Below are 24,377 nucleotides of genomic sequence, written 5' to 3'. Positions count from 1 at the left end.
AAGGAAGTGTTTCTGAGCTTGTCGGAACTTGCAATCGGCGCCAACCAACGAACAAGAAAGTTTGAAACATTTATTTGCCAGCTTCCAGCACGCTGGTAGTCGCCTGGTGGATTGTGTGTTTATCTCACGTTGTGACAGTTCGTTTTCTTTAATTCAGAGACAAGTGCACGGTTGACAGCGAGGAACTAATAGCTCTCGTATATGAAAGATGTACTGTATGGCACAAGAGAATCAAAGAACATTCCATTCCGATAAATCTTGGAAGGGTATCAGCCTTCCCATGAAAATTGAAGGTAAGTGCTGATTATGCCAGTTGCACCACGTCATTGATATGTCTTCCTCTCTTTTTTCCAGAATGTAATTGAATGTCACCAATTCCATTCACATGTAGCTAGAGAACTTTTTAGGGGCCATTTTGAGTTGCAGGAAAAGGTGATGGTACTCTCCAAATTCCCGCCTTCCACGATTAATTTCATGGACTCCTACACTCTTTCTACATGAAATTTTTAAATGAATATTTTCTAGCAGGATCAGTTCATTCTCATTCGAAGAAGACATCTTTCACCATCAGAAGTTCCAAGGTAACTGGTGCTGTTTCCACTATTAGCGCTTGCAAGCGCAGGAAGAAATGACGAGCACAAGCAACAATTGAGCTGGTTTCCCAGCGTTCTACATGTCCCTACCCTTAGCCTTTAGTAAATTATGATGACACAGAAGAACAAATGTACACAGATTAATATAATCTAAAAAATATACAAAAATAGGAATAAAGGAATGTGATATAATACCTTTACTGTATCTAACTGTAGGGTCTCCATTCTCAGCCTTCTTTATCGGAAACTTTGCATAGCAGCCAATAAGTACTGGATTCATCAGAGGGTCAAGAATTTTGGGATCATAGTCATAGTTCAGTCGAGCCTTGATTATATCTCCAGTTGTAGAACCACCATATGCAAATTCATCTCGTTCATCAACCTTGAGAAAATAAACTTACAAATTAGCATATTACAGACCTCCAATATGCTGATAAGTTGCAATTATCATCTTTTTTCATCTTTTTTACATACAATAACGGCATTTAGAGTGGATGGTGGTGGTGATTATCATTTCAAGAGGAAGTGCAACTGGGCAAACATCCTCCCTTAACACTAATCACAGGAAAAATGGGAAGAGCTCTACTGACCCTTCAAAGAATGAAAGCATCAGCAAAAGGAAGGGAAGGACATGAAACTGAAAGAATCCCTAGACCTCACAGACCAAATACTATCGGAGTTGGGAGAGAACAAGAGATGACCGAGGGAGGTCAGATAAGCGAGATGATAAAGAGGTGCCTGGCACAAGTAAATGGAAACAATGCCAGACCGAATTAGGGATCCTGTGTACAATACTGTAAAAAATTAGCTTGTTTATTCATAAGGAAATATAAACACATTACTACATTGAGGAGATGATGAGGAAAACAGTAAATGATTTTGATACTATTTAGGCTACCTGTATGTCAATTTTAACGTTCTATTTTTCTCTATCAGATTGCAGAGAGACTGGAACTCTATTAGAAAAAATGAGTTTTTAAAATCAGTTTTGTCAGGTAAACACAAGTCTGTCGACAGAGATCTTTCACATACCAACGTTGCATAATGAATGGAGTGCTCACTGCACTAGACTTACAAATTACAACAATTTTGATAAAGAAAACTCATGTCCCACACTTTGCGAAGAGATGTTCGCAAGACATTGTGGTTTGCATACATGTGCAGAGTATGCAGCACTTTTTGCTTTGGCGCAATAGGTTTTATGAGATTCTCAAGATTTTGGCTGCCAGCCTCAAGACTCTTGAGCAAGAAGAATTCCCATCATTAGAGGGAAGTACAGGGTGGTTGAGGTAAATCTGGAATCTTACAGATAAGATGGCTGGTCAAATTCTGTGTATGAGGTATCAGTGGTGGTTCTAGGATAAATATTTTGGGTGGGCCCAAACTTAAAGCTACTTACATGCTCATTTTTGCTGCATAATATCAAAATGTCATTAATGCATTCACATTAAACAGTATTTAACAGAATGATTATGCTGTATTATACAGATGTAAAATAATTATTAAATACATTTATTACTCACATGGTCATACTATATGGTGAATTTAAGTTAGCAAGCTTTCTCTGAGGCAAACTTGTCAATGTAGGCCCTTTGGTTCACACTTGAGCTTTTCTGTTTCTAACTTTAAATCACTGCTAGGTTACTAAGGCATTCGCTGGTCATAGTCATTCTCAGGTATGTTTGTGTAAGGTACATTGTTCAGAAACTTTGCTCAAACATGGCATTAGTCACAGGAAGAACTAGCGGTAATACAATTGATAAATCTTTCATTTCCTTGAAACACCCTTCCATTTTATTACATTTTGTGAAACATGAGGGGTACTGTCATAATTTTCATGCATAATTTTTTGACAAGACAGCAATGACTGTACGAAATAGTTCCCTCACGTCCATAATAAAATTTAGCAAAGGTGCAGAGGATATTTGAATTCTGGAATAAACCTGTGGAAATGCTCAGCTGCAGAAACAATATGAAATACAAACATATTCTGAGAAAACCTCTACGCAATTTATGAAGAATATTGGCTGCAATCTCAAAAAAAATTTGTAAAATTACTTTCTTACATTCTCATTGTGCTTGTGTCTTTTTTGTCTGCTTTGTATTGCTGTTAATCATTTCTGAAGTTACATCTTTTTCAAACGTTCAAAATCTGTGAAAATGCTGTCTGTATGTCTGTCCACCATTTAGTCCCACTTCCTGATATGGCATCAGGGATGAGGTGAGATGAATTTATATGGCATGTCTTTACAGCCGGATGCCCCTCCCGATGCCAACCTTACATGAGGAGCTAACGAAGATGAAATGAATGATGGTAAATGAAATTGGGTAAGGAGATGTGCCATATCGTTAGGAACTGTCCCGGCATTTGCCTGGAAGTGAAAATGGGTAACAACAGAAAACCATTCTCAGGACAGTCGATGGTGGGGTTCGAACCCACGCACGCCTCGAATGCAGTGGTGGTGGTGGTGGTGTTGGTAGTGATAACTGTTTTAAGAGGAAGTATAATTAGACAATCATCCTCTATTAACACTAATCAAAGAGAAAAAATGGAAGGGATCTGATACTTCAAAAAATGAAGATATCGGCCAAAGAAAGATAAGGCGCATGAAAGGCATGAAAATTAGACTCCCCTGACCTTGCAACCTAATACCATAAGGGTCGGAAAAGAACAATAATTGACCAAGCGAGGTAGGATAGGTGAAAGAGAGGAGTCTAGCACAAGTAAGTGGAAGCAATGCCGGAATTTAACTAAAGGCCCTGTGCTCACCAACCCATGCTCTGAAGTTAAGAAGCGCAGTACTCCTTTTAGTTGACTCTCACAATAGGAATTTATGATGTTATTCTACTGCCCCCACCTCACAGAGGACTCCTAAATACAGAGCTTGCCATGCATGGGAACTCTACTTGGTTCATGAAAATGCTATTCAATATTAAGCCAATAAACACTCAGCAGTTCACAACAGGTACTTGTTAAAATATTATTCGAGAATATTACGGCCAGAGGGCGGCAATACTTGAGAAGCACTTCATGACACAAAAACCATAAGAAATCATTTGTTTTAATACTCAAGATCTCCATCATGGAGGTGATGATGAACATGGACAAGAACTAAATGAAGCGCACTTGCAGCTAGTTCAGATCAAGGTTTGGAAAGGTCATGGTTGTTAATGGATGTTCGTTTATAATGAATAATTTCATTTTGTAGCTATGTTATCTATTATTTTTGGGTCAATTTCCTTAAAAATACATTGAATTAGTTTTTCTTTTATGTAGTTACTTTTCTCAGACTTATCTCAGGCCCTGTAAATGAGACATCCTATCTTATAGTGTTCAAATTTATCATAATAAACATGTAATACTGATCAGAATCAGGTGGGGTGTTCACAGGCATTTTAGAAAGGAGGGTGCGATCACAGAACCAATGTCATTTCAGATCAGAGAGGGGAGGTTAGGACCAGATTTTCGGTATTCACCAAGTACAGTAATTGAAAAATGTTACGAGAAGAATAGATAGTTCTGTTTATATTTTGTAGATCTAGAGAAGGCATAACAAAGTACCATGGGAAAAGATGTTAGCTGTGCTCGGGGATTACAGGATTAAGGGTAATCACATGCAAGCAAAGCCATTTATGTTGACTATAGGGCCATGGTGAGAAGTGATGGTAAAATGAATAACAATGTTATTTATTATATGTCCTACTAACTAATTTTAAGGTTTTCAGAGACGCTGAATTGCCTGAATTGTCCTGCAGGAGTCCTTTTATATCGACAGGAGGCCAACGTATTTGAGCACCTACAAATACCAACAGACTGAACCAAGATCAAACCAGCCAACTTGAGCACAAAAGGCCAGCACTCTACCGTTTAAGCTACTCAGCTCAACCTGGTAAAATGAATTCTTGGTTCAAAGTAGTTACAAGGGTTAGACAAGGCTGTAATTTTCACCTTTGTAGTTCATTGTACAGTATATAATACAGTATATGAATCCATACCACTGGAGTCTTAATAACACTGGTAACAGGAACCTTGATGCTGGATTACTTCCTATTCTACTGACTTCTGATCTTGTCTCTTCTGGTCTTTTGATTTATGGTTCTGATCACTTGTCTCTTCTGGTCTTTTGATTTATGGTTCTGATCAATATCATTTATGTTCCATGAATTCTGTTGAGGTCTTTGCTTAGTTGAGTATGATATAAAAATTAGCAATTCAAAGACTAAAGCACTGTCTTTAGGGGAACAGGTGGAAACAATGGTAGAAGAGTACTTCAAATGAGGAGATAAAGGCTAATCCTGAGTGGTGGTGATGGTGGTGGTGGTGGTGGCGGCGGCGGCGGCGGCGGCTTGAAAATGAAAACCTTTCCAGGTCTTCTAAACCTAATAGTGTTGGGGCCAGAAAGAACGAGAGTTGTTCACAGCAGGCCAGACAGTGAAAAGCTTGACACCAAGTAAGTGAAAGCAATGCCAGAATCAGCTAGGAAAACCATGGCCGCCAATCCAGGCTCCTAAGTTGAGAGCTCTTGGTCCCCCTTTTAGTTGCCTATTACAACAGGCAGGAGATACTGTGGATGTATTCTACATATGCATATGAAACAGCTTCACTGATGTAGCCAATGTAAGGCGAATGGAGGAGGATACGTTACCAAGGAGAATAATGGACTCAGCCATGGAGGGTAAGAGAAATAGAGACTAAGATGGAGATTGTTAGACTCAGTTTTTAATTTTAATGATAAGAGGTATGAAACTAAACAAGGCCAGAGAGCTAGTAGCCAGAGCTGCATTTAGACAAGGGCCTTGTAGGCACGGGACCAGGGCAACAAATTTATGGGGCAACAAAGATGAAAAGGACTAACAAATTTGAAAACAAGTTTTTAAAATGTGTGCACTTTCACGGTATTCAAAAGTGAAAGCTCTGAACATAAATAAATAATGGAATTTTTCTTCCCACCTATTTGAAAGTGGTTGGTAATAATATTATATACCACCACAATGTTGAAACTCAGCCTCCTCGGTTCTGTGTATGGGGACTTCTGGAGAGTCATTGAAAGTAAAAGCCATTTTTAAATTTATTTTGTGAGAGTTTCATTAAGTGTTTTTCATGTTACGTACACAACATGGATGGTCGAGAAAAGATTAAGAGGTGCAAAATATTGCAGATTAGCAGAAGAGAGACCTGCATCAAACCAGTCTACAGACTGATGACTCAAAGAACAGCAGAAGATAAAAAGGGAGAAAGTGAAACGACCGACCGACCGACCGAATCGAATCGAATCGAATCAAATCGAATCGAATCGAATCGAATCGAATCAAATCAAATCAAATCAAATCAAATCAAATCAAATCAAATCAAATCAAATCAATCACTGATCTGCATTTAGGGTAGTTGCTCCAGTGGCAGATTCCCCATCAGTAGTTTATCTAGACTTTTATAAAACTCTGTCTACTGTACATATTACAATATTAACTCACTGTAGATGCTTGGCTAATTGCTATTATGATATTCTAAGGAGGAAGAAGGGCTAAGAGGGATAATATTTTCTTTCTGATATTTTGAAAACAATCAGCTTTATTGAGAAAAAAATTTTTCAAATAAACCTTACTTCAAATTTAATTTAAAATAGTTTGTCATTACAGCTTTTTTGATAGGACCAACCTTCATAGTAAATAAATACAAATACCTAGGAAATGGTATCACTGTCAATCCTGAATCTGCAATCCTGGGATCCAGTAATTCTCAAAGGGAGCCCCTAGAACTAACCAACAATAGCATTACAATGACCAATATTATCAACTTGTATGTATTCTGTTCCTTCTGCTGCACCTGCATCTGCTACATGGCCTTACTGCTGCAAATGCACAAAATCTAACTCATTAACATCGGGTACATAGCTAGTATGCTATATTATTACAGTCACAGGATATAAAACATAATTTCTTCAAGCATTCCAACATATGTGGATCTGCCATATTAATTTACTGACAAAACTTAGTCGAAGAAATCACAAAGTATCAATGCCTGGTTGGACATTGTTGCATATGTTGTTGTTCATAACCCAGATGAAGATATATTACCCATCACAAATGTAAAACTGAACCTTCTGCTATGGGAATCTGAAAACCAAATTGTAAGGCAGGTGTTTTTCTGTAATCATCATTCTTACTGAACTGTAATGTAGGTGCAAGTACTGATACATAATTAAGAACAGGACGGTTTTCAATAGAGAATGACAATCTTCATTTTCTTGTTAGAATATTTTGAAAAAAGCCATCCCAACTTGAATATGGAACAGTCAGAGGACCATAAAATTGAAAATAAAAACCCAGCAAATTACATAAGAGTCCTCAGTGATATGGAGGGGAAAAGATACCATACTAGTGCATTATGTGAAAGGCCTACTGAGATTAAGTACAATGTCTAGGTGATCCTTTTAGATACATTCTGTGTATTCCTCATGTGTTATGCCTGACATTCTGTAAAGAAAAGTAAAAGCAAAATCCATAATGCTAATTATTATACATATAGTCTTTCTCCACCAGGAGGTACACCAATAAACAGTTCATTTTCTTGTCTAGCAGCTTACATAGACCATTTATTATGTAAACTTTTTTTTTTTTTTTGCTAGGGGTTTTACGTCGCACCGACACAGATAGGTCTTATGGCGACGATGGGATAGGAAAGGCCTAGGAGTTGGAAGGAAGCGGCCGTGGCCTTAATTAAGGTACAGCCCCAACATTTGCCTGGTGTGAAAATGGGAAACCACGGAAAACCATCTTCAGGGCTGCCGATAGTGCGATTCGAACCTACTATCTCCCGGATGCAAGCTCACAGCTGCGCGCCTCAACGCGCACGGCCAACTCGCCCAGTATTATGTAAACTGACTTACAGTACATCTATTCACAATTTTTTTGGTTTCTTGCTTTGAATTTCAGGAATAGAACTCCTTAAGTCACTGTGAGGGAAATTCCCTCCGCCTTTATTCTACTGATGCAGTGAGTAGGTATTTACATTCTTGCTACATTTACACTTTAGAAACAGGAAATAAGTTCCTATGCATGACAAATCCATTTTGAAGTATAATTTCAATAGAAGGCATATTACTGAATTCTGGAACAGTAATAGCTAAGAATGGAGGCCTCATCCACCTGTTTCAAAGCAAAAATGGTTGATTGCATCTTCAACAATTGGATATATTTGAAAAGATGTTACGTGATATGATTATCATTTGTGGAGAAATCGGTAATGGTACTTTTGTTTATGGATATGCACACACATACAAAATAAATCCTGGATTTTAGTATGCCAGCTTTTAAATTTGTTGAGTATAAGCAATATTGTCTGAAATTAGAGCAGGTGTTTTTGATGGCTAAGCTAATTTCATAGGTCAAGTAATAGGGAACTGAAATTGGACTTACCTGGAAAAAATTGTCAGGTTAACACAGATGCATGAGGTGAGTAACTTTAAATATGAAAGCTTGGATGGACAACCATTTGCTCTGTCATATTAGTAAAATTAATGCCCAAAGTCAGATTTTTGTGACAAAATCTTCTTTCCAGTATTTCCTAGACAAAGTAATTGTTATTGTAAAAATTGTAAAGGATCATATTCTCTACAAAATGTATCTAGAATATTAAAAATATATTTTTAGAGTAGTGTCCATGTGATAGGAAGTACATTTCATAAAAGTATACAGATCTTCCCTAAATCTATACAGATCTTCCCTACTACCCAAAATCATATTTATTATCGATTAGTTATTTATTAATTATCATTTAAACTTACAAGAAAGAAAATTCATTGTCAGCCCATATTATCGACCTTAACAAGTGACTTGGTACGTTTAGGAGAATTCCACCTTTACAACACAATTAAAAGTTATTCTTATCAGAACAACACTAAATCATGGTACATGTTTCATTCTCATTGGAAGACATCTTCAGCCATCAATGTTCAAAAGACAAAAAGAGAACAAGAATATACATAAAACTTTGAAAGACATTGAATGATCTTGATATCTGATCATGACTCTGATCAGAATTTGTCACAGGTTCTTGTATTAAATTTATGTTAGAAATGAAGTTCTGTAAATTTCTTGGACCTCACTATAAGTAGAAATAACAAAAAATGTTTCTATGATATATTTAGAAAACCTACCCAAATGATTAATGCAACATAAGAACTCGAAAAATCCAAAGAAAAGCAGCTCAATTTGTTCTGGGTGATTTCCGACAAAAGAGTAGCATTACAAAAATGTTGCAAAGTTTGGCCTGGGAAGACGCGGGAGAAAGGAGATGAGCTGCTCGACTAAGTGGTAAAAATCATTTTTGGATCCGTATTGGAAGTATTTGTATTAAATAACACTAGTATGTTTTTACTGTTTACCCACCTATTCAATACAATACAATCTTAAAATTAGAATTCTGTCCTTATCAACATTGTCAACATAAAATTAATACATTGAATGGTACTACTAGTGTTATTTAATAAGTGGTATGTTCTGAGCTGTCAGTGGAGAGATGGTGTGGAATGACATTAGTGGACAAATAAGTTTGAGTGGTGTCTTTAAAAGTAGGAAAGATCACAATATGAAGATAAAGTTGGAATTCAAGAGGACAAATTGGGGCAAATATTTGTTTATGGGAAGGATTCACTTCATTCCAGAGACCAGAAGAAAGCATCCTTCTTTAGCTTGATTCATAGAGCACTCAATATTCCGTTATGCAATGAAAATGAATCCATTTTTCTTAAAAGCTAGTAAGAATGGATTCAAAAGAAGTTTTGTTGAAAAAATTATTAATAAGATCAGAAATAAACCTCCGTCAATTCTGCTTAGAGAATCGATAAAGAAAAAAGGAAGCTATGCCATGTTCATATTTAATAATGAAAATATTTATCAAATCACGAACATTTAAAAAAGCAAAACATTAACATAGTGTTTATAACAGTCAACAATAATTCTAATTTGTTTTTCAATCCCCATAGTGTTCAACACATGTAGCAACGGGCAGACGTTTACCAGACCCCCTCGAGTGACTAATGTGACCAGTGAACACTCTTCCAACATAAGAGACCTCAGTCCACGCACATTTGCGTCTTATTTTCTCCGCATTTGATCTTGAACTCCCAGTAAATAATGAAGACAGCTGTTTTTGGCTTTAACCATTATTTTACAGCAACTGGATATTGGCCTCTACCTATGAGCAGCTTCAGGCATGATCAATCCTGTTTGATGTGTTACTACTCCATGTCAACTACAATAAGTGATTTCTTGTACCTGACTCACGTGTCTATGCAAGAATGAGATTTAATTGGTTAACAATTCTAATTACCTACTTCATTCCAAAGAATATAATAATCATTTTTTCTCATGTATGAACATTCCACTATTATAACAGAGAAGTAAAGAGATTAAGAAGGAGGTGCAGGTTGGAACAAAATAGAGTTAGAAATGGTTGTGGAAGTAAGGAGAAATTGAAAGAACTTACTAGGAAATTGAATCTACTGTAGCAAAGAAGTCAACTAAGGATAACATGATGGCAAGCATAATTGGTGGTCATACAAATTTTAGTGAAAAATGGAAGGGTATGTATAAGTACTTTAAGGCAGAAACAGGTTCAAAGAAGGACATTTCAGGAATCATTAATGAACAAGGGGAGTGTGTATGCGAGGATCTTCAAAAGGCAGAAGTATTCAGTCAGCAGTAGGTAATGATTATTGGTTACAAGGATAATGTCCAGATAGGGGAGATGAGTAATACTAAAGAAGTATTAAAATTTACCTATGATGACAATGACATTTACAGTAAGATACAAAAGTTGAAAACTAGAAAAGCAGCTGGAATTGATAAGATTTCTGGGGATATACTAAAGGTAATGGGTTGGGATATAGTACCATATCTGAAATACTTATTTGATTATTGTTTGGTTGAAGGAGCTATACCAAATGAATGGAGAGTTGCTATAGTAGCCCCTGTGTATAAAGGAAAGGGTGATAGACATAAAGCTGAAAATTACAGGCCAGTCAGTTTGACATGCATTGCATGTAAGTTTTGGGAAAGCATTCTTTCTGATTATATTAGAGATGTTGGCGAAATTAATAACTGGTTTGATAGAAGGCAGTTTGGGTTTAGGAAATGTTATTCCACTGAAGTTCAGCTTGTAGGATTTCAGCAAGATATAGCAGATATCCTGGATTCAGGAGGCCAAATGGACTGTATTGCGATTGACCTATCTAAGGCATTTGATAGGGTAAATCATGGAAGACTACTGGCAAAAATGAGTGCTATTGGACTAGGAAAAAGAGTGACTGAATGGGTGGCTATATTTCTAGAAAACAGAACTCACAGAATTAGAGTAGGCGAAGCTTTATCTGACCCTGTAATAATTAAGAGAGGAATTCCCTAGGGCAGTATTATTGGACCTTTATGATTTCTTATAGATATCAATGATATGTGTAAAGAAGTGGAATCAGAGAAAAGGCTGTTTGCGGATGATGTTATCCTGTATAGAGTAATAAATAAGTTACAAGATTGTGAGCAGCTGCAGGGTGACCTTGATAGTGTTGTGAGATGGACGGTGGGCAATGGTATGTTGATAAACGGGGTTAAAAGTCAGGTTGTGAGTTTCACAAATAGGAAAAGTACTCTCAGTTTTAATTACTGCGTTGATGGGGTGAAAGTTCCTTTTGGAGATCATTGTAAATACCTAGGTGTTAATATAAGAAAAGACCTTCACTGGGGTAATTACATAAATATGCTTGTTAATAAAGGGTACAGATCTCTGCACATGGTTATGAGGGTATTTAGGGGTTGTAGTAAGGATGTAAAGGAGAGGGCATATAAGTCTCTGGTAAGACCCCAACTAGAGTATGGTTCCAGTGTATGGGACCCTCACCAGGATTACTTGATTCAAGAACTGGAAAAAATCCAAAGAAAAGCAGCTCAATTTGTTCTGGGTGATATCTGACAAAAGAGTAGCGTTACAAAAATGTTGCAAAGTTTGGGCTGGAAAGAACTAGGAGAAAGGAGACGATTAAGTGGTATGTTTCATGTTATAAATCTCATTTTTGGTCCGTATTGAAAATTTGCAGTTCAACAACAATAAAGGTGTTTTAATTTAATCCACCTATTCAATACTTTTATTTCCACTTATAGTGGTTACACAAATAGACTCACAGTTAAATGGGACATGTTTCGTCCTCAATTAAGGGCATCTTCAGCCTAAAAACAATCAAGAGTACAACTAATATTAAAAGTGGAAGCTAAAAGTTTAGCCAGTTATTAAAATTTGGGACATAAAAATGTGAAAAATGATACAATATATAAAGATGCTAATGTAAACACTGTCAATGATTAAACTAAAATCTTGTCGGAGACTGAAACTTCTTCCATTAAAATTCCAATTAAAACAGTTCATTTAAAATCTTAGTGGAAAACCAAAGTGGTAATAATATAAAGCCAATGACATGAGGGCGTGAACATAAGCATAAACATGATTGTCATAAATATAATATGTCCAAGGCCGCTGATGAAATCGTCAGCATGAAGTGAGACAGAAGCATCAGATGGAAAATTGTAAGTGGCCCTTAGCACCTTGGAATTTTAATGGAAGAAGTTTTAGTCTCCAACAAGATTTTAGTTTAATCATTGACAGTGTTTACATTAGCATCTTTATATATTGTATCATTTTTCACATTTTTATGTCCCGAATTTTAATAACTGGCTAAACTTTTAGCTTCCATTTTTAATATTAGTTGTACTCTTGATTGTTTTTAGGCTGAAGATGCCCTTAATTGAGGGCGAAACATGTCCCATTTAACTGTGAGTCTGTTTATGTAACCACTATAAGTGGAAATAAAAGTAAGTGGTATGTTCCGAGCTGTCAGCGGGGTGATGGCGTGGGAGGACATCAGTAGACAAATAAGTTTGAGTGGTGTCTTTAAAAGTAGGAAAGATCACAATATGAAGATAAAGTTGGAATTCAAGAGGACAAATTGGGGCAAATATTCGTTTATAGGAAGGGGAGTCAGGGATTGGAATAACTTACCTAGGGAAATGTTCAATAAATTTCCAATTTCTCTGCGATCATTTAAGAAAAGGCTAGGAAAACAACAGATAGGGAATCTGCCACCTGGGCGATTGCCCTAAATGCAGATCAGTAGTGACTGATTGACTGACTAATTTTATTCTTATTAACTGACTGGTAGCAATGATTTTCATTACTTCACTACCAGCTCTATGTTCTACCTTATGTTTTTAACCTCTGTCCAGACGATTGTTTTATTTTTCTCTTACCCAAGATGAACATTCTTATATGTTTTCACACTAGTTTTATGTATGAACATTCTTACTGACTGACTGGTAGCAATGATATCCTATATGATTTTAATTATTTCACTACTAGCTATCTATTTTATGTTTTTAACCTCTGTGTGTTTTTCTCCTAGCCATGATGAACATTCTTATATGTTTTCACACTAGTTTTAAGCCTATTTGATGTTCTATAATGTAAATGTTGAATCTTAGGGTACCATATATTTTAAGGACACTAGATTCGGGGCCCTGACCTAACTTTAGGCTAAGATTTTTTTTCGGCTGATGATGCTTACAACAGTTAAGCAAAACATGTCCCAACTTACAACACCTGTTGTAATGTTTATATCCTAAATATAAAGAAAGATAAGTATTGGAAAGGTGGTGTAAATTATTATTCTTATTTTTAATGTTCATAAGTGGTATGTTCCGAGCTGTCAGTGGAGAGATGGCATGGAATAACATCAGCAGACTAAGTTTAAGTGGTGTCTTTAAAAGTCGGGAAGATCACAATATGAAGATAAAGCTGGAATTCAAGAGGACAAATTGGGGCAAATATTCATTTATAGGAACCGGAGTTAGGGATTGGAATAACTTACCAAGGGAGATATTCAATAAATTTCCAATTTCTTAGCAATCATTTAAGAAAAGGCTAGGAAAACAACAGATAGGAAATCTTCCACCTGAGTGTTTGCCCTAACTGCAGATCATAGTGAGTGATTGACCCCCTAATGTTCTGGGCTATTATTACAAACATCAAGCCATGGAGTCCTGCCACCTCTAGAATCCCCTGTCATCTATTTGCAGTGTTACCAGCTATGTTTCAACTAATTAATTTCGTGTGGCTATTTCTAGCCGAATGCAGCCCTTGTAAGGCAGATGATGGTGGGCAGCATATACCATGTGTAGGTAAGTGCATGATATTGTGGTGGAGCATAGTGTTGTGTGTGGTGTGTTAGTTGCAGGGATGTTGGGGACAGCACAAACACCCAGCCCCTGGGCCATTGGAATTGACCAATGCAGGTTAAAGTCCCCGACCCGGCAGGGAATCGAACCTAGGACCCTCTGAACTAAAGGCCAGTACGCTGACCATTCAGCCAATGAGTCAGACATGTTTCAATTGCACAGCCCTTATAGATAAATTTAATAACAACCAGTTTTGTCTTAGGAGATACTGTACAGAACACTTACTTTGGAAGTAATTTTCCCAACATAGCAGAGCCACCAGCAGAGGTCATGGAACAGTGCAATTCTGAAAATTTTTATATTATATGTTTTTCAGGAAAGTCTACCTATTGCTTGATTGACATATCACTATCAACCTACAAGTTTCCACAGAAAATACCACTGGTTAGGTACGAAACTACTCACTGGGGATCTGAAATGCATTACTTGCAAATACTGTGGGGTATTGTCATTCCCGAGTAGTGCACCTGACTAAGTAAACACTGGTTAGGTGTTTCAGCCTATTTTTGATTGAAGATTGTAAAAAAAAAAAAAAAAAAAAAAAAAAAAAAAAAAAAAAAAAAAAAAAAAAAAAAAACTGCAGCCATGGAGTCCTGCCACCTCTAGAATCCCCTGTCATCTATTTGCAGTGTTACCAGCTATGTTACCACTGAAGCAGCACAAACTGGTGTCAAATCAAGCCATATATAGAGAGATAGGAACAGAAAAATGAACTTATAATAGGATAAACACAATGACAGGTCTGCACGAGAACAGGGAGCAATAAAAAGAGGAGACAAAGTTGAATATATAAATCCCTAGAAAGGTAATGGAAATGCACAAACTAGTGTCAAATCAAGCCATATATAGAGAGATAGGAACAGAAAAATGAACTTATAATAGTATGAACATCCTACTGTAAAACAGAATTGAATATATGATTACACAAGTTCATTCACTGTAGGAGGAAGTGCCATGATGTTCTACTGACATGTCAACAGGAAGCCCAGATAATATCCCAGGCATTCCGATCATCTGGCAGAGGATCAGGCTAATCTGATTATATTATCTCTTGGAACAACAATCGCCACCACCATCTTGTGAGAAAAGTAGAAGAAAAGTGGCTAGTACACTAGATCTATAAACCAATGTTGTAGTTCAAAGTCAGGGCAAATGTACACAGTACACTTATTTATCTGCACCACTGAAGCAGCATTGGCTCAGTAAAGAAAACAGTGTAAATACAGAATCAATCACTATGTTCACATCAGATAAATCCCTAGAAAGGTAATGGAAATGCACAAACTAGTGTCAAATCAAGCCATATATAGAGAGATAGGAACAGAAAAATAAACTTATAATAGGATAAACACAATGAAAGGTCTGCATGAGAACAGGGAGCAATAAAAAGAGGAGACAAAGACAAACGAGGAAACACAAAAGGGCAAGAACAATCTTCTATACATCTTCAAATAGATGGACTCCCTCCTCATCAATCCCAGTTCTTATACATCTATTTTTTTCTCCAACCCTGATGAGCTTATCTCTGCTTCCCAGTTTCATCAGGAGGGTGGGTATCAACAGTCATTAAGTCATTGAAGGGACCTTTAACAAATCTTCAGTCTTGACATGGATTCTTCTTATACTCAAACTGATGAAGATGTAATATGAAGACAAATTGTGTATGTGCACCTATATTCTATTAGTGTTTTTCTAAATTTTCCTCAATCAGTCAGATGGATATCAATTGTCTCTGATACAGATAGCAGTGTGGCAAAGTTCACTTTAGGATGCAATAATAATAATAGTAAGTACTATAAGGGTATAAGAATATAGACATTATTCACTATTCACTAATTGGTATTACTGGCACATTACATGATAAGTTATATCTTCAGTTGAATATAATCTTCCTGCTGTAAAGGCAGTGTGTCTGATAGCAAGAAGTCTCAAATTAGACTAATGCTAGAACTTTTCTTACTTTCAGTATTCTGAAAATTTCCTTTTCGCCATTCCTTTTGTCCTTGAAAGGGCGTGGTGACTTCATGTTTTTGTCTCCTCCAAATGTCTCTCTGGTAGGCCATGTGGATTGTTGCTTGGAAACCTAATCCAATATGAGTTATGATCTGCATAGTCTCTTGCATTGTTTGTAAGCCTCCCCATGTGGCTGAAGAATCTCGGTGCTTTTTGCTGGATTTTAGTGCAGTTCTCTCAATGTACAGTCACTCATTAGTGTAATATGCTATCTAAGAAAGGCACAGCATTTCTCCGTAGCCCCCACATTTCAAATGAAACAATCCTCTGCCGGTTACTCTTGTTTACTGTACATGTCTCAGCAGCATATGTAGCAACTAGAATAGTGAGAAGTTGCCTAGTCTCAATTGTAGCGACCTGTATATGTGATGGACTTTCCAGATGTTCGTCATTTTTACCATGACTCTTTTGGTGATTGTAGTTCTTCGGATTTTTTCTCACCCTATCAGAGTTTGTTAGAGTGGATAACGTTTTCCACCACTTCATAACATCCACATTTTTCAAGTAACAGAAATTATTTGAATGGTCTATTATCATTTTGAAAACACTGGTTAGATAATTGTATTAACAATATAATAAAAACTTACAACAATGCATGTTATATGTCTTTTGATCATCCCAAACTTGACATCCAAGGTAGTAACATTCCTCTTATCGGGGTTGATTTTCCAAACACGGAGTGTGTTTTCACCCCCAGACAAGAAACACAGCCCTCTCCTGGTAGTGCCACAGAGCACCAAGGCATCTCCTGAAGTGCTTGTACTTGCAAGGCTACCTGAAACAAATTTAGATTTCCTCAGAAAAGAATAGGCCTGAAATGTAAATCTAGCATGAAAATGAAGGGAATGGAGCACCAGTAATCAATCAATCACCACTGATCTGCATTTAGAACTGTGGGCCAGGTGGCATATTCCCTAGGCCTATCATTTGTGTATTTAGTCTTTTTTGAAGAATTTCAAAGAACTTGGAAATTTACAAGTAACTTGGAAATACTTGCAAATTTATCAAACATTTCTCTTGATAAATTATTCCATTCTCTACTTCCTCTTACTATAAATAAATATTTGCCCCTACTTGTCCTCTTGAATTACATTTTTATCTTCATATTATGATCTTTCCTATCTTTAACCCCTCAGCTACGGAGAATATTTGAGTTCCACTTTGATGATGATGATGATGATGATGATGATGATGATGCTTGTTGTTTAAAGGGGCTTAACATCTAGGTCATCAGCCCCGAGTTCCGCTTTACCCAGCGGACGGAGGTGATTCAGGTGTGAGTAGTAAGAAAATTCAGCAATCACTTTAAAAATTCACTGTTATAACAGTCTAGCTCAGATTGTTTTCAAACGTTTATGGTAAAGACTCAAAAGAATGTAGTTTTCATTCATTGACTTTATATTTACCTTATAGTCTACTAATGGAGAAGAAACCTTCCACATTTTATACAGAATGAAAGTGATGTTCTACTATTTGCATGGGTTGTTTTACAACACAATGAAAACGATGGTAATTGCTGCCTGGGGAACTTTGAGCAGAAGAACCAGGAACAATAGTTCAAAAATTCTTTTAGCACAAATCTCAGGTTAATGGGACAATTAGTTCATGAGAAAGAGGGCATGTACTTTGGCGTGTTTCAACATCCATTACTTTGCCTCATGGCATCCACTCTCGCTTTGCTCAGTTCAATCTGGGGTAGTGCTGTTATTGTCTGATTTATTGAAACGTAATCACTTCTCTATTCAAACTGCACCATGCTATGCCTCTGTGCCACGCAATATCGTATTGCAAAGTGACAGCGAGTCAAGTAATTATGAGTCATAAGAGATTTCAAGGTGTTAAAAGAATTATAAGAATCCACATCAGATGACATCAACATGCATATCAGTGAAAAGACGGTGATTTATACTATCAATCTACATTAGGAAACATCATTTAGTGTTATATACATCTGCTAGAATTTAGCAGAAATTTAAGTCTATAGGCTCTCAAGCGGAAAGAGGTCAGACTATTTCAAACTCTTTAGAAAGAAGAAAAGAAACACTAATATGGGCTGATTCATATATACAAGGAAAGCAGAGATCTTCACTTTCAAAGGTATACCATTTCCATCTCGACAACTTTAAAACTTTACAAGCTAGAACAAAATGAAGTTAGACCTACAGAGTTTTATACCATGCAAGGAGGTTGACAGCATGTGAAGATAAGGAGGTCTATACGACGTATGGAAGTTGGTTATCATGGAAGTTAAAAGCTCTACTCAAGATTGTCAACTAATGTCAATCCACGCCACTTCCCCACTGACTGCTTAGAACATTTTGCTTAGTTGAGCAGCTCATCTCCTTACTCCCAAGTTTGCAACATTTTTGTAATAGGCCTACTACTCTTTTGTCAGAAATCACCAGAACAAATATTGCTGCTTTCCTTTGGCTCTTTTCCAGTTCTTGTATCAAGTAATCCTGGTGTGGGTCCCACACACTGGAACTGTACTCTACTTGGGGACTTACCAGAGATTTATACGCCCTCTCCTTTACATCCTTCCTACAACCCCTAAATATTCTCATAACCAGGGCTTTTTTTTGCCGGAGCGCTCCGGTACGCGTACTAGTAAACTTTAGATTTTAAAAATTGTGCTGAAGATTTGGATTTATTATTTAAAAGTGTGTCTCCACTTAGGTGCTGCCATCATCCTTTGATGTCGAATTATGGCATCAGGAAGCGTCAATAGATTAATTCTCGCCCGCTGTTATCGACCGTATGTCCGACTCGTTGGCTGAACGGTCAGCGTACTGGCCTTCGGTTCAGAGGGTCCCAGGTTCGATTTCCGGCCGGGTCGGGGATTTTAACCTTAGTTGGTTAATTCCAATGGCACGGAGGCTGGGTGTATGTGTTATCTTCATCGTCATTTCAAACTCATCACGGCGCGCAGGTCGCCTACGGGCGTCAAATAGAAAGACCTTCACCTGGCGAGCCGAACCCATCCTGGGATATCCCGGCACTAAAAGCCACACAACATTTCATTTTTTTTAATCGACTGTATCATAAAGTATATGATATTGATCCGGTTCAATAGCACTACTCATTCCACTGTACATGCTTGCCACTTAAAATATGGGAACTTCCTTCGTGTGATTGATCAGCTGTACCATATTGGAAGAATTCTAAATACTCGTTGGGCAGCTTCACATTACAAAAATGTTTCTGCAGTGTGGAAAAATTATGGTTTACTCATGGCACATTCTGAAAGAGCAAACAAAATAGGATGAGAACAGGGATAAGTGTGAAAGGTGGTGGTGGTGATTATTGTTTTAAGAGGAAGTACAACTAGGCAACCATCCTCTATCTAACACTAATCAGAGGGAAAAATGGAAGGGATCCGACACTTCAAAAAATGAAGATATCGGTCAAAGAAAGGGAAGGGCCACGAAGGACGTGAATATGAAAGACTCCCTAGCCCTCGCAAACCTAATAGCGTCGGGGTCGGAAAAGAACAAGAGTTGACCAAGAGAGGTCAGACAGGATAGTTGAAAGTGAGGAGCCTGGCACAAGTAAGTGGAAGCAATGCCAGGACTCAGCTGAGGGCCCCGTGGTTGCCAACCCACGCTCTTATGTTCAGATCCCTTGGGGCAGGGGATACCGTGGGTGTTATTCTACCGCCCCCACCCACAGGGGGAGGGCCCCTTTTAGTCGCCTGTTACGACAGGCAGGGGATACCGTGGTTGTTATTCTACCACCCCCACCCACAGGGGGGATAAGTGTGAAAGAGTAATATATGATGGTCTCTCAAAACAATTGCAAATGTTGGTTTCATTTTTGGTCTTGGACTTATGTGTAATGCTCTTCAAGAGTTGTCAGAACTCTTGGTGTTGAACTACAAGCACGTGATATGTCTCCTTAAGGCGAACTGCCAATGAAAAATGCTCTCCTGATCCTGAAATTTTCTGTCAGCTTATGACGATGGATGGAAAAATCATCTGTTAACGAAGGAAGAGACACAAATTACAGAATGGACAAACGTTGGCCAGATAATGTTTAGAAGAACAAAATTTATGTGAGCAATTAGGGATTCAAGACAGACAAATTCTAAGATGTGATTCTTTGTTGAAAAGATACTACTACTACTACTACCCATTCTGCAGAACAGAATGGATAGCGACCCTAGACTTGGTGGTTCATAACACTGGAATCTTACCAACTATTTCCAGAGGAAACTCAGAGTCTTTCATAGACGTCACCTGATCAACGCAGGGTATAGCATCATTCATTGCTGACTGGGAAGTTATGGAAGATGAATCTCTCAGCGACCATCGTTTTATTTACTTTCAAATTAAGGGATCGAAGAAGCTTAATGATATCATGAAAACGGTGTGGAACTATAATTGGGAAACTTTTAAAATTGCAATCGAGTGGATGTCACAAACTGTAGATACAGTGCAACATACTCTAAAAGATGTAACTGCTGTTCTTAAAGATGCTTGTAGGACCAGCCGATTGAGGGGATCAACAAAATATAAAACACGAGTCCCTTACTGGTGGAACAATGAAATAGACATGCAAAGGAAAGACTGCAATCGCAAGAGACGAATTCTTACAAGATCTAGGAAAAAAATCAGCCAGGTCAACTTAATACAATTAGAAGCTGAATATAAGGCATCAAAGAGGCAACTAATGAAGCTAATAAAGGATTCTAAGAGAAATCTCTGGCAAAAGCTATGCGAAGATCTAGACAGTGATATCTGGGGGGGCGGGATATAAGATAGTGACCGGTCGAATAATCAACAGGGTACCAGTTCAGCTCCCAGCTGATAGAAGGAAAGCCATAGCAATGGAGTTGTTCCCTTGTACTAATGACAGACTTGAAACGGAATCAGATTTTTGTGTTGCAGAACCGTTTGCTGTGGTTGAGTTACAAGAGGTAGCATGCAACATGAAGACTGGTAAGGCACCAGGTGTAGATGGAATCCCACCAGAAGCCATCAAGTATGCAGTTGAGGTGGCACCTGGTTGGATCTTATCAGTCTTCAATGATTTATTAAAAAAGTGTGAATTCCCCGATGAGTGGAAAGTAGCCAAGCTAGTGCTGTTATTGAAGGCAGGGAAACTATCATTAGATCCATCAGCATACAGGCCACTTTGCTTATTAAACACCTTGAGCAAACTTTACGAAGGATTGATTAAAACTAGACTGGAGAAAGAACTTGAACAACAGGGAGGACTTTCTTCGAACCAGTTTGGATTTAGAAAGGGTAGAACTACAGCCCAAGCTACTGAGAGGGTGATTCAAATACAGGCAGAAAGCAGTGAGAAATGGACTGCCTTGATAAAGCTAGATGTCAAAAATTCTTTTAACACTGCTTCTTGGAGCATTATTTTGAGAGAACTTCGTAGGATGAACATTTCTCAGTATCTACAACAAATAATCATTAAGTACTTCAAAGGACGAAGAATACGATTTCATGATTTAGAAGATCTTGAAATGAGTGCTGGCATTCCACAGGGATCTGTCCTAGGACCCACCTTGTGGAACATTCTATATGATGGTGTCTTACGCCTGCAGCTGACAAAAGGGACAACATCTATTGGTTATGCAGATGACCTTGCAATAGTGGTAATAGCAGAGAATGTAGAAGAACTGACCTTCCGAGTAAATGAATCACTGAGACAAGTTAACCTTTGGATGGTACATAATAAGTTGAGATTGGCTACACATAAGACTGAGGCTGTAATTTTGAAAGGTTCCAGGAATTGGAAAAATGTCCGTTTCTTATTAAATGATACAGTGATTATCCCAGGAAAGTCTGTACGATACCTTGGGGTTCTCATTGACAGGAATTGCACATTTGGTGCACATGTGAAGGCAGTAACCCAAAAGGCAGAGAAGAAGGCATCGGCATTAGCCAGACTTATGCCTAACATCGGGGGACCAAGAAGTGCTCTGCAGTATATTCCATTTTACTTTATGCTGCACCTATCAGGAGGAAGATTCACCGAAGAGCTATGGAAAGAGTACAGAGGAAAATGCTGCTCAGAGTTACCTGTGCATATCGAACTGTTTCGACAGCAGCTTTACAAGTTGTAGCTGCCAGTATTCCCATTGACCTCCTCGTGGTAGAGAGAAAACTTTGGCATGAAAGGGGTGCAACTATATCTGCTGAAGAAAAGAAAGCCTGGAGGAACCAACTCTTACTAGACTGGCAAGACCGATGGGATGGCACAACCGATGTTGGTCAATGGACAAAAAAGCTAATACCCAACATAGGAGACTGGCTTAAATGTAGACATCGGCAGGTAGATTACTATCTGTCACAGATCCTGACAGGACATGGAAGATTCGGCGTATACGCCATGAAGATGGGAAAGACGCAGGGAGATGGTTGTCGGTACTGTTCTGAAAGGGATACAGTAGAACACACTTTTTTCTACTGTGTTCGATGGGAAGAAGAATGAAGGAAAGCCTGCCAACAACTTGGCCGACAACTCACGCCAGGGAATCTGGTTCAGATTATGTTAGAGAGCCCGTCTGCCTGGAACACAGTAAAGGCAATTGCGACAAGCATTATGGGGATGAAGGAGAAAGAAGAGAAAGGAAGAACTTAATAATATACATCACTCCATTCTGATGTCATGCCGACAAGCAGTTCCAGAATGGTCTGAGTGAAGAGGGCAGGGGTTTTTAGTTGGTGGAAATCCAACTCCCACACAGAGTGGTGTCTTTAAAAGATTTTCCCCTGCCATAACAAAAAAAAAAACCTACTACTACTACTACTACTACTACTACTACTACTACATAACCAATGCAGATGACCTTGCAATAGTGGTAATAGCAGAGAATGTAGAAGAACTGACCTTCCAAGTAAATGAATCACTGAGACGAGTTAACCTTTGGATGGTAAATAATAAGTTGAGATTGGCTCCACATAAGACTGAGGCTGTAATTTTGAAAGGTTCCAGGAATTGGAAAAATGTCCGTTTCTTATTAAATGACTAGCTGATATACCCGTGCTTCGCCACGGGATTCTCATAAAGGCTGACTTTGTGGTTTACCTAACTGAAGTCAACATAGGTCATTACAAAAACGTCAGTAGGAATGTAGCAATTAAAAGCAATGTTATCATATAAAATACTCGATCAAATGAAAATCCGCACATTTTCTCACTTTTAACGAACAATACTACGATGCCGATCTAACAGTCCAAAGTTCTAGTGCTGGAATGACCAGGCCGCAGACAGCCGTGAATACTCCTCTGCCACTGTTCCGTTAAACATACACACTGCGCATTCCAATCAGTGCCTCAGGGTACGGATTGACTGCTATGATGAACCAGTTTGTTACGTACCAGTAGTATCAGAAAATTTATGAACCAGAGAATTGGCATGCTTAAGAAGAAAGTTATCTAACTCCCCAGCTACTTCCCGCCAATATTCAGGCAGGCTGTTATACTCGGTACGACTGGGCGAGTTAGCCGTGCGGTTAGGGGCGCGCAGCTGTGAGTTTGCATCCGGGAGGTAGTGGGTTTGAAAACCACTGCCGACAGCCCTGAAGATAGTTTTCCGTGGTCTTCCATTTTCACAGACAAATTCTGGGGCTGTACCGTAATTAACGCCAGGGCCACTTCCTTTCCACTCCTAGCCTTTTCCTATCCCATCGTCGCCATAAGGCGCTGATATGGACTTGGCAACAAAAATCCACATTCATGAATATCTCTGTTATCATAACCGGCACGGTAAAAATGTATAAGACATAAATGATCGGAAATTTAATACTATATAACTTTAGTAATGTAGTATTTGTCGATAGGACCACTAATAACACAAATATTTCAGAATTAAATTTTAGGCCTTCCCCTAAACTACCATTGCACTGAGCGTGAATAAAAATATTTATGGCCTAGATCAACCCTGTCCAACGCGGCGCCCGAGGTACCCTTTTATGGCGCCCTTCGCAATTAATTTCCAAATTAAATGTTACTTAGTATTTGAAAACAATACTTTTGCATTTCAATAAATACTCTTACTTTTCTCTTAAAAATACCGTCCTCAAAGTCAGGATATTTGTTATATCCGTACCTCCAAATATACAAAGAGCTTTGAGTAAGCCATAAATGTGATCTAGGCCTAACTGACTCGTGTCCGCAATTAGTGAAGAGATAGAAGAAAGGTTAAGAAAGAGAACTATTCGACATGTAAGTAGTTGCAACAAAGGGAAATCCTCCATAAACCTCTCACCGTGGGGGGGATAGCGCCAGGTATAAGGCCCTCTCTACTCACGGAGCCAAATATAGCGGCATATTTATTCTGCCAAACAGAACCGCTTCCTTATGATTCACTTGATTCCAATGCCATAAATTACCTACCATGACAGAGTTTCACCAGGATGACAATGGGACACCCAATTTGCCCACAAAGTAACTCTAATCCCAACAAAGCTGTGCCGTAAACATAGAACAAACGATTTATGAAAATATTGCAATTTGAATATTCCCAGTTCCTAGC

The 24,377-nt window shown here is 38.1% G+C and overlaps 1 protein-coding gene across 1 annotated transcript in view; it reads right to left on the bottom strand.

Annotated features, from left to right (window-relative positions):
• Positions 1–24,377, bottom strand: part of LOC136866754 (cilia- and flagella-associated protein 52) — a 256,308-nt gene that overhangs the window by 185,077 nt on the left and 46,854 nt on the right. Inside the window, exons 4-5 of the mRNA XM_067143864.2 lie at positions 16,472–16,659; positions 789–975 (exon numbers count right to left, since the gene is read on the bottom strand). Of these exons, the coding sequence (XP_066999965.2) occupies positions 789–975; positions 16,472–16,659 (375 nt within the window). The remainder of the gene's footprint in view (positions 1–788; positions 976–16,471; positions 16,660–24,377) is intronic.

This window comes from Anabrus simplex, chromosome 3 (assembly GCF_040414725.1).
Source record: "Anabrus simplex isolate iqAnaSimp1 chromosome 3, ASM4041472v1, whole genome shotgun sequence".
Taxonomy (NCBI): Eukaryota; Metazoa; Arthropoda; class Insecta; order Orthoptera; family Tettigoniidae; genus Anabrus; species Anabrus simplex.
Note: the sequence above shows the minus strand (reverse complement) of the source record. Positions and strands in the feature narration are given on the sequence as shown.